We start from the raw sequence: 15,780 nt of genomic DNA, 5'->3' as shown, positions 1-15,780 counted from the left end.
GAATGCAATCCCTTGCATGCTTGTAGTGACAGTGGAAAGGAAAAAATCCCTTTTAACAGGAAGAAACCTCCAGCAGAACCAGGCTCAGTGTGAGCGGCCATCTGCTGAGGCCGACTGGGGTTCAAGGAGACAGAAGCAGAGATACAAAAAGCAACTGCAAAAGGCGGCCCCGCCTAGGAAACACAGAGCCAGGCAGACGAGCTCCGAGCCAACTCCCATGTCAGAGGACGAAGAGAACACCCCTTCCACCTCTGCATAGCACCAAGTACTGGAGTGATCTGGCGCTTTGACATGTCAGTCATCTGGTTTGGGGGCAATCAGACACCCTCTAACTAAATCCAAATCTTCTTGTGTGGAAGTTTTAATTACATTTTTTAAATCCTGGAGATGTCTAGTTGCATAAACCATATGTGAACATTACATCACCTCCCTTAACCTTTAGAACTGGCTTCCTCCTATAGGAGTTAGATGAAGTACTGCAATGACTACCTTCCTTTATGAGTCAAGGGAATTAGAGGCAAGCTGACTTCTAACCCCTCAACACCTAATATCTAAAAAAGAAAGAAAATTACTTTCTTTGTTCCTTAAAATGTTTTTGTAAAGAGAGCAGAGTTCTGTTAAAGCAAGAGAGGGAGTAATTAGACAGGAACTGTAACCCATGTACACAGAGTCATCTGTGCATTTCACTCCTTCCTAGTCAATGAGGTAGTTCCCACAAGCTCTGTGGTGCTGTCCAGAGTACTGGATCAAGTCTGATTTTAATGACTAATGGTACAAAAAGTATTCATTTCTACCAGATGACCTATGCAGAAGGTCAGACACCAGGAGAATGAAGCTGATTTGGTGAAACTCCAATTTCTACAATGCAACAGTACAATGCAATAACTTGTGCAATTATAATGTGCAATTTACTATTTGACTCCCAGTTAAATAACTATATATAGAAATATAAATATCCATCTATATAAATACCAATGTAAACACCCTGTGCAAAAAACCCTATATAATGATCTTACTATTTAAAAAAAAGCTGTCATATGTGGACCTATTGTATATAATGTATATATCCCATGCACCGTTTTCTTCCTTTGGCATGTGGAAGAATGTGCTTCTTCTTTGACTATTTGAGCTGATGTAAAAAGTCAATTTATCCACTGTGAGATCAATCAATCAATCAATCAATCAATCAATCAATCAATCAATCAATCAATCAATCAATCAATCAATCAATCAATCAATCAATCAACAGGGGTGAGGGGTTTAAGGAAACATACCGACTCAATTAGCATAGTTATATCTTTCTTTTTCAAACTTTTCCTTATTGTTTGAACTAAACTTCACTCAGACACCATGAAAAATTAGAGGGACATTGGTTATGGAATACATTTACATTTATAAGTATGTTATTTAATCAGATTATTTTGGACTGTCTTATGTTATCTGTGAGGATATGCCCAACTGGCTGGTGTGAGGACAACAAATGAAAGTGTGATTCATGCTGAAATCATCTCGGTTAAAAAGACTTACCTAAACTAGTGAAACTAAACTAGGCTACTGCGTATATGCAGAAAAAGACATGAACAAGGTTGAGAAGCATAATCAATGAAATGATGGCAATGATATCAAAGTATGGCATGGATTTTATGTTTAAGAACCCACATTTAACTTAAAGAGTTTGGAATGAGGTCCACAGCTTTCAAACTAATTTAGAGCAATTCAAATGTGTTCAAACCAGATCACGATAGATATCATACAGACAAATAAAACATTATTTGGAAACATAATATTTTATTAAAGGATTTGCATAAATCAGAAATCAGTAGTTTAGGGTAAAGACCACCTAGTTCCCAGTGACGGCTGGTGGAGTTTTTTCCAGGGGGGCTGTAACTTCAAAATAGACCTATAACAAAAAGGGTATCACACCAATATACTTACATAAATTCCAGCAACAAAAAACAACACTCAAATTTTCTGAAAAGTGTCACATGGAGAAGTACTTGCCGTACTTTCCGATTAGCTCTGCGTTTTGCTGGACAAGGGTGCAGTAGTGCCTATAGGCCAGGGGGCTTTTACTCTTTTTATTTCCTGGTCCTCAAGAAGACCAGGGATCTTGGTCTGGCTCTAGACCACAGAGGACTGAACACTACCTGATGGACATGCCATTTCGCATGCTGATGACCACAAGGGTTTTGCAGGCAATCTCCCTGGGTGAATGGATTACGTCCATGGACCTGAAGGACGCATATATTCATGTCACCATTGGACAGATTCACCTGTGGCTTCTCCGTTTTGCGTTCCAGAGACAACATTTTCAGTTCAGGGTCCTTCCCTTTGGGCTCTCCCTATCTCCCTGGATGCTCACCAGGGTTGTGGCAGCAGACCTTGCAGGCAAAGGGAATTCGGGTCCTGCCTTATTTGAATGATTGGCTTATTTATGCCCAAGGTCAGGCGGTTTGGGTCACTCATTTAGTGTTCTCCCACATGCATAAACTGAGTTTGAAGGTGAACTTAGAGAAGAGCAGCTTCACCTCCTCCCATGTGACGTGTTTAGTAGGTGTCCTCCTGGACTGTCTCCATGAGCGCCCAGCCTTCCCTGCAGTGGGTGGCAAGTTTTTGGCAATTATGCCCAGGTTCTGACGTGGCACACCGTTTTCTTTTCTTCTTCAGCTTGCCATTGCACCTCCCCCTCAACGTTGACCTCCTCTCACAAACGTAGGGTCTAATTCTTCATCTCGGCCAGCTCTATGCCGGCCATCTGTGATGTGTTCAAGCTACTCTATTGATGCGCCTTTGGGAGTGTTTTGAAGAGGACTGAAGCTCCTATGGTTGTTGCAACATTTTAGAGAGCACAGCATTTTGCTTCAGCAATGTTCAGTGTTAATATCAGCAAGGACATTGGTCCCCAAAGTCCAATAATTAATATCATGTGTTATGGTATGAATGTTTTCCTTATCTGTCCTCCAGGGCAGCCATGTGTTTAGTACAATCCCTATCTAAAGTAATTGAACATTCTTTCCTCATTTACATGAGAAAAGATCTTCCTAAAGACATGATGCTGCCTTTACTATGCTCAATGATGTGTTCAAGGTGATGTACAATTATTTTTTCTCACAAACAGTTGTGCATAACAGTCCTACATTTTTGTTTTTTCCGGTCACCCTCCTCCTGTGTTCTCTACATGGCGTGCAACAAACCGTAAACAGAACTTCTAATTGGATTTCTTGAATTATTGGAATTCCTCCCTGCACTTTTCCATAATGGCCTCCTGTTACTCCAGTGGTATCCTGGGCCACCTGGCCTTTTCTCTAATCAGTGCTATTGTAGGCTGGTTTATTTTGACAACCATGTCTTGGAAGGCTTGCATGAATCAAAACACAAAACTTGTCAATAGATACAGAATGCTGAATGGGCTGAATTAATATTGCAATGTTTTTATGACACACTTTCATCACCCAAAGATAGTATTAGAACCTTCCGCTTGTTCCTTAAAACTGCATAAACACAGAACAAAAAAACATTTAAAAACAACATTGACACACTTTCATCTATTGCTTAAAAAAACAATCAGATTGATATTGCTTGCCTTCTTCTATATTGGATGTATTGCACTTTTCTTCATGATTTTTCTACCTGAATTGATTTGTGATCAAGTGTAGCCTTGGTTTGTTGAAACACTTCTGTTGAACAAACTGATATTTTAGGAGTGTTACAAAACCCCTTGATATCAAATGATCAAAACAAGTCATTTTCAAAAAGCCATTTATTTTTGACTTTAGCTGTGCAGGATAACACTGTGTATAAACAGAAATAATACTTTAATTAAGGGTTCAAAATATGCGGTAGATTGCTTTTTCTACATTCAGCTTGCAGAGAATGATTCTGTTTTTTTATCATTTTGTTTTGGAAGTGTGTGCACATTGTAAGAGGCTTCTGTTTTAGGACAAATTAAAGCAAGAACTGCTCTGCAGCACCATCCCTCTGCTCATCCTGTCTCTGCTGGTTTACTGCCAGGTGCAGATCTGCAGGTTTGCCAAGCCAAAGGCCCGACCTGCTGTTCCAAGAAGATGGAGGAGCGGTATCAGGTGGCCGCACGCAGCAACATGGAGTCAGGTCTGCAGGTTGTCAGCGCTCATCTCAAACGTCTCATTATCCAGAATGCTGCAATATTCCAAGGTAAGCAGATCACATACTGATCCTAACTGCCTAGAAGCATTGCATAAATTCAAATCAATGCAGCCATCCCTTTTTTTTTTACACAAGCCGCTTATTCTCTGGGGAGTCACATATTATCAAAGTAGAAGCACATGCAGAGGTTAGACATTCAGCTGCTGTTTAACTATATGTTAGAATGGCAGACATGTGTGGTTTGAGTGACTTTAGATGTAGTTCTGTCGGCCCTGGTCGTGTTTCTCCTGAAAGTGACAGCCTCCTGGGATTTGGCAGGTTGCAGTCAGAGAGTGCAGTGTTTTTCACTCAGACAGCAGAGCTAGTCAGCAGCAGCCCTGGAAGCGTGGATCAGAGTGGCCACCAGATATCGGTATGTGCGGTTAAAGCTACCAGATGCATGCAGAATGACAACATCCTGATGTGAAACAACGTGGCGTGTCAGAGATGCTGACGTTCAAGCTGTGCAAGCTGAGAGTCACACTTAAGGTAAAGGAGGATTTCTGTTAGAGGGATGAAAGAGCATTGAGTGACACCTGCAGGAAAAATGACATGGAGTCAGAACACGTTGTGACACCAATATCGTCAGAATGTACTTAAAAATACAGCAGAATTTATACATACATAACAGTTCAGAAGAATCGAGATTTAGTTTGTAACGATGTTTCGTATAAGGTTTGATCCTTAAAATAAACTAAATCTAAACTTAAGTCATCAGGAAATAAAGACTGTTTTTCCATTTCTGAAATGAATTTGGTTTCACAATGCTCCAAACTAAGTGGACAGTAAAGAACTGCCCGGAGATTGGAAAGACTAAAGCAGTGAAAGCAGACGAAGTCAATGCCTGGATGGATAGACTATTCAACTTGAGAAAGGTCAATAATTATTTTTAGAAATATTAAAAGGTCAAATAAATCAAATTTCGAAATATTGACGTAGCAGCTGTAGAGCTAGACACTAATTCAATATCAGTGTATGTATTGGGATATCATTTTTATTCCATTATGGTGATATGACATTTAAACACTATTCAGGTATTCCAATTTATGTTACAGTCTATTGCAGGAGTGGGAAATTCCAGTCCTGCAACTTTTAGACGTGTCCCTGTTCGAACACACCTGAATCAAGTAATTAAATTAAGATGACTCTGCAGAAATGGACTGCATACTGATGAGGTAATTCAGTTATCTGATTCAGGTGTGTTGGAGTAAGGAAAAATGTAAACTGGACTGGAGTTGCACAAACCTGGTTTATGTTTACAGTGAAGGTCAGGTAGCTGCTGATTTAAGCCTGGCAACATCTCCGTTACATTAGTGATGATGGACATCACAGACACGGAGCCTGTGGCTGCAGCTGGAGGCAAGCTTCAGCAACAAAATGAGTGCCTATGATAAAGTGTTTGCCCCTGTTTTTGATAACATGTATCTGCCCGCACAGGACCGTCTCTAGGTTCTTTGGTGTCCAAGGCGATATTGCCCCATTGCATCTGGACATGACTCAAAAGTAAATTTAATTGACAAAAGGTCAGAGATACTGTATTAATCGCAAGGGTTTTTGAGAGGAAGGATAAACTGCTGCAAGACAGCCTGATATAAAATCATTGTTCTTGCTGTTAACTCGTTAGTATACAATTTTCTTCAATCTTTACAGTCTATATACCTCTGTTTTTGTCCTGTTTTTCTGTCCAGAGTTCTGTCTTATGTTCTTGAAAAGAACACAGGAAAGTGTGAATTAGGGGAGAACGGGAGCACACAGCATAAATATGGGTCAATTGGAACAGAAGTGTACTCGTGACGTCACCACACGCTCGGCTCGTCTGGAGCTGCATTTCACCTCCTGTTATTAATAGTCTCTAGAAAATAATAAATTCTTATGTTTTTTTCATTTAGTGGGGAAATAATAGTTAACACAGTCAGATAAACACAATTTAAATGAACTTTTTGCCAAATCAAACAAAAAAACGCCATCAGAGCATTGCAGTTAGCCCTGGCTCCTGTGGTTAGCCTCAGAGGTCCACTGGTTGCCGCGGTCCTCTCAACATTGGAACTTTTTTAGAATTACACACTAAATCATTAAATGGGACTTATAGTGAAGCTTAAACATATAACGTTCTCTCCTCAAACAGTCCTAAAACGCATTTTTGTAGAACATCAGCAACAGAAAAATGAACTTCTAACTTAATACTCTGAGCTCTATTAGCACTCCATTTGGGGCTGCTTCTGCCGCAGTGCATGCTGGGACAGCCGATAGTCTGGAGAATGGTCAAGTCTGCTCTGATGCATGCTGGGCAAGGAGGACGGACAGAGAACAACATCTGGGATTTTGTCCGCTCTGTCTTGTGTTCTTGTGAATTGGAATACTAGGGCTGAGGCTGATGATGTTTTACAAGCACATGAGCAATTTTATTTAGTCAGGTGTAGATGTCATCTCTCTGCCTCCAGCTAATCTCCGACCACAGAAATACGCTAATTACTAAGTAATTACAAGTAGTTAATTGAGGGTAGATCTCCTATGCTCAATGAACTATTTGCAACTAAGAAGTAATATGGTTGCCCCAAACGTTTGTTTGACAGAACGTATAAAAACAGACTATCAACTTAGTGCCATCAACTGTAATGTTCCTCTCTGCAGCTACCTGGGATGGCTCCAAATACATCAACGTTCCGAGTGGTTACAGAAAATGCAGTAAACACATTTAACCTTTAATATCAGCTTAGTGCAATTTTTTAAAGATTATTTTTTAGTTTTGCTTTTATTTTATCATTTTTTGGAAAGTATGCAGACAGGAAAATGGGTTACTAGAAAGGGGAAAGACTTTCAGCAAAGGGTCAGAACGAATAGGACTTGAATCTCTACCTCCATGCCACAACAGCACCCCAGCTTAATACAGTTTTTATTATGCACAAGTTTACAAAAAGCATGAACTATTTGTTTTTAAATCATGTTAGCTCTATACCACTTTTCATTTCACCATTAAATAAGACTGTGGCCATTTTGGACAAAACATGATGAGACATTTTTGTAGTTCTGATATTTGGATAACCTGTTGTCCCAGCTGTACCTGAATGCAGCATGCTCAGTCATTTAGAAAATATTTTCTTGTTGGAGATTTTGATTACCCTCTGATCTGGTTAATGTAGGATGTGCAGAGTTTGTGCTGATTGGATGAGATATGGATCCATTTGGATGTCAGCTGACTTATCTCTCCAGTGCCACAGATGTTTGAATTAAAGCTTGACATAGTTTTAGGTGTGTAATTTGCTTAAGGGCAGAGCGAGATACGTTATTGTTGCGGAAAAATTGTTTTGTTTTTTTCGGTCCACCTTTTTTCCTTGTGTGTCGCTGGATCCAAAACATTAATATTTGCAAATAGCAATATTATTGATGACTGGGAGTCGTTTTTGATAGGGTCGGTGTCACTGCAGAACGTAGCATTGTCTGCTTACTTCCTCTTAGCTTTAGTGTTTATTTTTCAGGGGGGAAAAGTAAACGCATTACTAAAAAATAATTTTCTTCTGCATTTCTTAGATAAACACAATAAACTCAATTATCTGACGTTATTTCTAACAAACCAAAGACTTTTCTACTATACACAAACACAAGAATAATTTAATATGGTGACACACTGGTCCAAAATGAAAGCGAACAGCAATGTTTATTAGATTACTATTTTGATTTCTTTAGCAAACACCCATGTGACATTTTTTTGAACTCGTCTCCGAGAAAAATAAACTAAATAGTTGTCTGGAAACATTATCTCCTATACACATTTGAAGAACTGCAGACAAACATCAAACCACAAACTGGATACATTAGAGAGATAGAATAAAGTCTCACATCAAGTGCAGATAATGATCTGCTAATGTTGGGTTAGACATTCATAATGACGTTACTTCCTTTCTTCCAGGGATGATAATTGTTTTTATGTATTTCCTCTTCAGGGATTTATACAGCAATATCAGATAAAGATATCTGGGTGATTGACAAAACAAAGGAAACTGGTTCAGAAAGAAAACATTTCTTTTGCATTTTAAGTTTAAATTTGAAAATTCAAGGAACATTTTCACACTATTTGATTATTATAGCAATACCACACACATACAGTATATATGTACATATATCTATATATTTATATATACACATATATATAAAAGTTATATGTACACATGTAATTTCTATAACTTTAGAAAGTATTGTATGAGATTTTTTTTGATGTAAAATACTAATTTTAATCTTTATTATATGTAATCTTTCCTCTTGAGCAAAAACTTTAGATATAATTTTAAACTTACAGCTTGCTGAAAAGCAGACATGATCCTGTTTGCTTTGATGCAGTCTGACTTCAACTCACCGCCCCACCATGGACAGTTCTCCCTGCTGCTCTCTGGCTAGAGGCTTTGCAGCATTCAATGCAGAAACAGCAGGTTCTGTAACAGCTTTTCCCCCGTTGCCATAAGACTGTTGAACTTTTGAAACTCTAATCAAATCACAAACTGAGACTCTGCATCACAGTAATATCATTATACTTGCACTACACAATAGAATAGACAATAGAAAATCCCTTTATTGTCCCACAATGGGAAAATTCTGTTGTTTACAGCAGCAAAAAGATTATAGAAAAAATGGTCACACAAATATGGACCTTAGAAAAATGTATAAGAATAACATAATAGTGAAGAGTTAAAATATAAACAGTAAAATAGTGTACTGTGAGGTGTTTTAACAATATAAAAACTGCCCCTGGAGAATAAATAACTAATATACTGCTATGGCAGTAATTTACAGTAATGGATATTTGATTTTAAAGTGGTTTTAGAGTCTTAAAGCTGCTGTGATAAGGCTCCCTGGTGCATGGTGAATCTTCAAAATAGAACTCAACTCCGTATTTTTACTGCATTTTGCACCATATCTATTTATTTATTTTGCACTGCTCTGAACCTTCCACATCAGTGCCATTTGCACCATGTCTCTCCTTTACTATATAAATGGAAATTATCATTTTCATTGCTAAGCTGCTGCTCATTCACTGTTGGAAAACTTTATGTATTCAATTTTGTTTTGTATACACTCTGTGTATACATAATTATAATAAAGGCTTGTCTAAGTCTAAGTCTAAACCTTTTCTTAGATGGAGACTTTGAGGGTATTTTAGTTTGGATTGTTAAAATCAGCTAATATTACACCTTCTGGGTTAGCTAACAAACTATGTTTCTTTATCATGATGTTTTTCTTTACCCATCTTATTTCACATAGTTTTAATTTGGCTTCTCTGCATACACTGCATGTTTCATCTTACGATGTCTTTCCAACAACAACAACAACAACAAAAAAAGAAGATTGTAGAATAAATTCAACAAACTGTCCTAGCTAAAGCTCCAGCATTGCAGGACGACAATTTACAGCACATATTCCTGCAGTTACATTAGCAACCGGCGCTATCAGATTTCACTTTTGCATTCAGTGTTGAGCTTTTGATGCCACTTGACACAGACCCTTTTAATCTGCCAAAGCTGCGCTGTTTATTGTCTCGGGGGTTTCCTCTTGAAGTGGGATGTGCTCACTTGCAGGGCCAACTTTTTCGACCGTGCCCACTTGTGGGTTGTGAAAAGCAACGCTATCCTGACACGGCAATTAAAACTTGAGATTTAATAGGGACCGTGGGGTTTGCTTGACTTGGTTGTTACGCCCTAACTATGTTAGAGACTGCTGCTGTGGTTTGGCCTTACTTTCCAAGAAGGGGTTCAATACTAATTGCTTTAGCATAGCGCTTGAGAGAACTCCCCAAACAGCCTCTGGACTGAAATCCTTTTAACATCCTGGTCCTATCTGCTTCTCTCTGCCTCATTTTCATCCTCTCTTTTCTTCTCTATCTCTCTCTCTGTGACCCTGTCCTGTCTCTACCAACCTGCTCATCTTTTCTCTCCCCTCCTGCCTGTCTCTTCCTCTTGCGTTTGCGGTGCTATTGGGAATTGAATGCATGCCTTGTTTGTAATCGTCTCTGCTGCTATCTGTCTCTTTTCTTCATCGCCGACTGCTGCCAGAGATCAAAGGCCTTCCCCCCTGTTCTTCCTTTTCTCCTATCTCCGTATGCTCTCACTATCCCCGCATCATCCTCTCTCCCACCGACTGCACCTGCTCCTCTTTCCCCAGCTTTACAACACACCAGAGAGTTTCGCCCCTTTGAAATCAACGTCTCCAAACATCAGTAAAGTAATGCCTGTCTTTAATGCATTTAGATAATTTGCAGCCTTAACGTTAGGCTTCTTCATGATCGATACATAGAAATACTGTAGGTATTATGTTAGGAATTTATAATGACGTGTGGACCCCTGTGGACATCTTAAGTGCCATCTGACCATCTAATTGGCCTGAGGTGATCTCTTAGTATCAGGGAAATACAAAATAATGGATGGACATCATCATTATCTGACATGACAGATGCAAAGGTTTTTTTTTAAATTCACATTAGTGAGATCATGAAGCCATTTTCCTAAAGTCACATTGCTTTACCTGTAAACTGTTGTTTGATCATATCTTTTTAGGAGTCTATCTTGACTATTTTGTGTAAACAACTTCCAAGATTCATTAACTTTTAATAATTTGTCAGGCTAATTCATTCAGCATGAATTCTATAAAGTTTTAATGCTATTGATTCCATATTTTCTATCCCTACTATGGTTTTGTATATAAAACTGTTTTATTCTTACAAATCCCCAAAACTTTGTGACGAAATTTTCAAAAATGGCCAAATAACTTGACTAAATCCTTTACGTGGAGACCTAATGAACTTCCCTAAGAAAAAAGTTGACAAACGTTTTGTAAAATTGGTGCTATTTTATACTTTTTAATTCATAGAATTAGATTTTAAGAGTTAATTGGTGAGGTCTATGTTGCCTGGAGGTTATGTCCCTGTAACATTAGCGTTTTAGCTATCACTATTGATCCCCTTATATCAATATTGATGATCCATCTTCCATGGAAAGTTATATATATTGATCCAACCAAGAACCCTCTCTGGATCTGATCAAGCGGCCATTTAAAACCCGGCAGGATATCCATCTGCTGCAGCCAGCAGGTCGTTTCTGCCTGTCATGCAGTTGTCGTGTCAAACCGTGGCTCCACCTGAGAGATGCTCCTGTCTAGCTGCCCTTCTACATCTGTTGCCCATTAGGTCAGCTCATACACTGGATAATCTTTATTTCAATGCCATTCAAATTAGCCATTAAAATGCCACAAAGTTGTTATTTAAACTCTTCATTAGTTATGTTCAGATTGGTCTTCTGATGTTAAAAGTTGCTTTCATTAAAAGACAAACTCTAAACAAAACTGCAGTTTATTCTGTTCCGCTAATTTTTTAATCCTTTCACACAAAACCAAATTGCCATCAGGAAATAAGATTTCTAAAATTTCTAATCTAAATAAAACACTCGTATTGCACATGCAATGAGATGGCATGTATTGTGTGATTATTTTGCCTGGTTAGAAGATCAGCTTTGTGCATGCTATCCAGTTTGCAGATGTTATATCTACAGAAACTTTTAAAGATCCGACATCCATGACTAGATTATTGAAAATTAATGTATGTTTTTCTTAAAACATGTATAAACATCCCCATTGGAGGTGTAAGTCAACACATGATCGATATAAATGGCTTCATTTTAACTAGTGTTGCTCCGATGCCATTTTTTGGCCCCGATACCTGGCTGTGCAGCATTGGCTGATACCATCTGTTTGAAATTGATGTGTGTGTATATATGAAGAACTGCATACTACTTGTATGTAAAATCATTGCCATCATGGCTTTGTCAAGCTGCACTGCAAAAACGATCCAGAAACAAGTAATAATGTCTTAAATTAAGTGTATTTACCCTTAAGTTGAGTAAGGTAAATAAGATTATTTGCTAATGGGATGAGTATTTTTACTCTTAGAATAAGATAATTAGATAAAATGCACTTGAAATAAAACAATGTAATATTTTTTCTTATTATAAATGTTAATTGTCTTGTTCTGTTGGCAAAGTGTCTCAATTACCACCTCAGTTCAAGAGAAAATGCACTTATTTTAGGAAAAAAATGACTCATTTAGATCTACATTTTTTGCAGTGTACTGCCTTCCTTTGGGAAGCAGGAAAAAGACTAATACAAAGTGAATCCAGTAGAACCTTTTATTGCCTAACTGGAATGGGTGACAATAGTTGGCCCTTAAAATGGTATCGGTGCCCTATTTGTTGGTATTTGCCGACACCGATACCACCATTTTAGTGCTGGATCGGGGCCCCTGGTATCGGTGCAACACTAATTTCAACCTGAAAAAGACTAGTACTAGAGATAAATCCATCCCTCCATCTTTGAAAGCTACTGTTCATCCATTTAAAAGTCTCTTCACTAATGCAGAGAAAAAAAGTCACAGATTAATATTTGTAAATGTGTTATATTTCCTGTGTCATTTTACCCTGAATCCATCCCTGTGTGCATCCCTAGTGAAATCGTTTAATAAAGCAGAAGTTGATCCAAAACTGTCTTCTGGCATTTTGGATGATTGACAGCTCTAATTGTTGTTGTTTGCTCTTCAGGGTTTTCCTGTTGCCACTGTAGCTCTCAGCACCGACCCCGAGACACTAGATTAAAAATTTGATTATCCTCCTTTTGTTTAAAGAGATTATTTTTGTTTTGCTTTAAAAATAATTCATTAGAGTTATTTTTGTGTGAGGGCTGACTGGCAGTGCAGGCAGTTTTGTAGCTCGTATTTTTTATGTGAAATGACACATCAGAAAAGGAGCTTTTGGCTGACTGCAGTGCTGATGGAGGAAGCCGGGCCACACAGCTGCCTGTTTGGTTTCATGCCACAGACCGATCCAAAGAGCAAAATCTAATTAATAAAACGGAGAGGACAGGATTGGCCTGATTGGGAGGGGGGGGTTGATGTGTTTGTGAATGTGTGTAAAGATATCAGAGAGTCTGTGTGATATCTGCTAAAGAAAAGTGGGCCAGCCAGCCTGGTGATCCTGGAATGAGTCTATGTGGAAAAAGAGGGCTGGCACAGCGGGGTGTTCGAAAACAGGTCTGAATTGGACTACTTTTAGGCAACATGAGGGCAATCTGCTTGACTTAGTGCTATGAGCTTGGTAGGGGGGGACTTTCTCCACTTTGCTTTGGACCCAGAGGGCTGACGCTCTGCAAGTGATCTGCAGTTTGGAAGACGCTCGCTGCTCAGGAGAAGTCAGAGCACATCATAATTCAAAAAGTTCACCCCTCAGATCTGTGTATAAATCGTGCTTTGTGTCCTTGAGATGCTAATACCTCATTTCTATGGGGCCAACATATTAGCATCTCATTAGCAGTCTCCAAAAAATCTCGATCGACTTCTGCTGCTTCTTCTCGTTGGGTTTTAATTACTCTGAGTGTATCAGGAATTAGCATGGCAGACCTCCCCGTGGCCAGGGTGAAGGCGGTCGTTGACCTTGCAAAGAGATTGCCCTTGTTTGTCTCCAGCAATGCTGAATGGACATTTGCAGTGGCAGCGGCCCAAATGAGACGTGACAGGAGACGGATGACACGAATCCAGGCGGGCAAGAAGCTGGCTTCCCACCCAGCAGCCAATAATCAGAATCGGACCTCGGTGGCCTCTACATCCACTCCCCGCCTCCCGCTCGTTAGCCATCCGTTCGATCCTAAGTGCTGCAGGCGTCCGGCCTGAGCAGGCTCTCTGCTGTTCTTCCCATCATCCGCCCGCCAATAATCATCCCCCTGCTATGCTCTCTCTGCGGAGTCGTTTTGTCTTCTGGAGAAGTTTCCCTGAGTAATCCAATAACAGTGAAGACTGGAGGGATGTATGCCTGCTGTGAGATGTCTGAAGTTGTTTACTTTCTGCCCCAGGCTAATCTAATAACTCTGGGAGAGGCAGTTTGCCTATGTCCAATGGGCTCCTTTGAGCGTCGTTTACCAGACGCGATGGGGTATACCAGCCATTACCACATCTTCTCCGATCCACTTGTAATTTCCTTTTAACCTAATTGCTGTGTTTTATCATTATGCGTAACTTATTAGTTTTCCTGTAATGGGATTTTCGAGACTTTTTGAGCTCTCTGCTGTGCTGGCAAACTGTTGTTCAGATTGATACTTAATAAAGCAGCATAACTCTGACTTCTGAGGTTTCACTTGGAGCCACAAAAGGATAGATGTTGTTGCTACTGAGTGAGCCTGACAGAACATTTTAAGTGTTTTGGAGCCTGAGGAGGAAATATCTCTCAGCAGCTCTTCAGAGTCACGCTCAAGCACCAAAGAAAACCTTTAATACTAAAAAAACCAAAACATTCAGGTAGACATAATCCATTGGTTCCGCTTCTTATCTTTTACTCTCATTATCCAGTTTTCTGTTTGGGGAAATAGTCTCATATCACCAGAGGCAGATACAAAGTAGCTTGGGTGCAGTTTACTGCTGAATTATGAGAAAATGTGTGTTTCGCTGCAGCGTATCATGTTTTCCCCATGTCTGTCAGGGAGATGCCTACTACCTTTTTTTTTTCTCTGTTGGATGAACCTGAGAAAATGTATTAAAAAAAATTACTGGATGAAATTATATTATACTAAAAAGATGGGTGTCACTCAGCGATAGATCAAAAACAACCTTAAAGGAGCTTGTTTATCTTCCAAAATGAGCCAACAAAGAGCCAAGTCTTTAAATGTTGGTTATTATTTAATTTCTGACCTGATTTGAGGTCGATTTCAAAAATGTTCTTCTTTATTTGAGATAAACAAATCTTAAAATTGTGGTAAAGTGTCCTTGAGAACAACCGATACAGGTTTTTTAAAGGCCAGTCAGTCTAACTGATCCCTGACATGTACTGCTGATAATTTTGGGCCAATTCTTGGAGCCAATATAGCTTTTTCTTTCTTGATTTTTATTATATAAATGACAGGACTCAATTTAAACAAAAAAGCAAATAAAAGGAAACACCTATTAACATATTAAACAAAACAATAACAGTTTTTGTTACTTGGAGGGGAAGTGGTAATGTAAGCACTCCACAGGATCAAATGAATCAGACAAGGCATGCACTTATCAGCAGATACTAATACAAAAAAAACAAAACAACTTACAACCAACTGATGTATTGGCCTATCTTGAATGCCTAAACCAAAGGCTTTGTAAGAGTTTGAATTGTTCATATGCACATTTTTCTTGAATATAAGGATACAAAAACAACATTTAAATAAGATTTTCTCAGTTTTTTGTGTGAATTTTGATTGTAGATATTAGTCTGCAACCAAAAAAAGTTCTGTGACATAGTGTGAAAGCTCTAAATACAAATACGTTGTCCCCTTTTCTTTTAAGGGCTTCCAGCACAACATTGCACAAATTGCCAAGGCAGTGCGTTTCAGTCTAGTGAGCTTCATATTCCTGTTGTACTCGTTTGGCTTCGGGATTGATCTGAGTTGCACCATTTCACTGCCGAGCTCAGTCCAACGTGGTTTTTAGACGTACAATGTGAGCAGGTTGCATCAAAAAAAAATCATACAGCGCATGCGGCTTAAAGGAATAGTACACCCAAAACATGATTAGCCTTCATTTTCTACTCACCCCCATGCTGAACAACACTCTGGAGTACTTTTTTG

General features: G+C 39.0%; 1 protein-coding gene across 1 annotated transcript in view; it reads left to right on the top strand.

Moving 5' to 3' along the window:
• Positions 1 to 15,780, top strand: part of gpc3 (glypican 3) — a 223,636-nt gene that overhangs the window by 20,701 nt on the left and 187,155 nt on the right. Inside the window, exon 2 of the mRNA XM_015371033.1 lies at positions 4,012 to 4,173. Within this exon, the coding sequence (XP_015226519.1) occupies positions 4,012 to 4,173 (162 nt within the window). The remainder of the gene's footprint in view (positions 1 to 4,011; positions 4,174 to 15,780) is intronic.

The sequence above is a fragment of the Cyprinodon variegatus genome, unplaced genomic scaffold (assembly GCF_000732505.1).
Source record: "Cyprinodon variegatus isolate N-32 unplaced genomic scaffold, C_variegatus-1.0 Scaffold52, whole genome shotgun sequence".
Classification (NCBI taxonomy): domain Eukaryota; kingdom Metazoa; phylum Chordata; class Actinopteri; order Cyprinodontiformes; family Cyprinodontidae; genus Cyprinodon; species Cyprinodon variegatus.
Note: the sequence above shows the minus strand (reverse complement) of the source record. Positions and strands in the feature narration are given on the sequence as shown.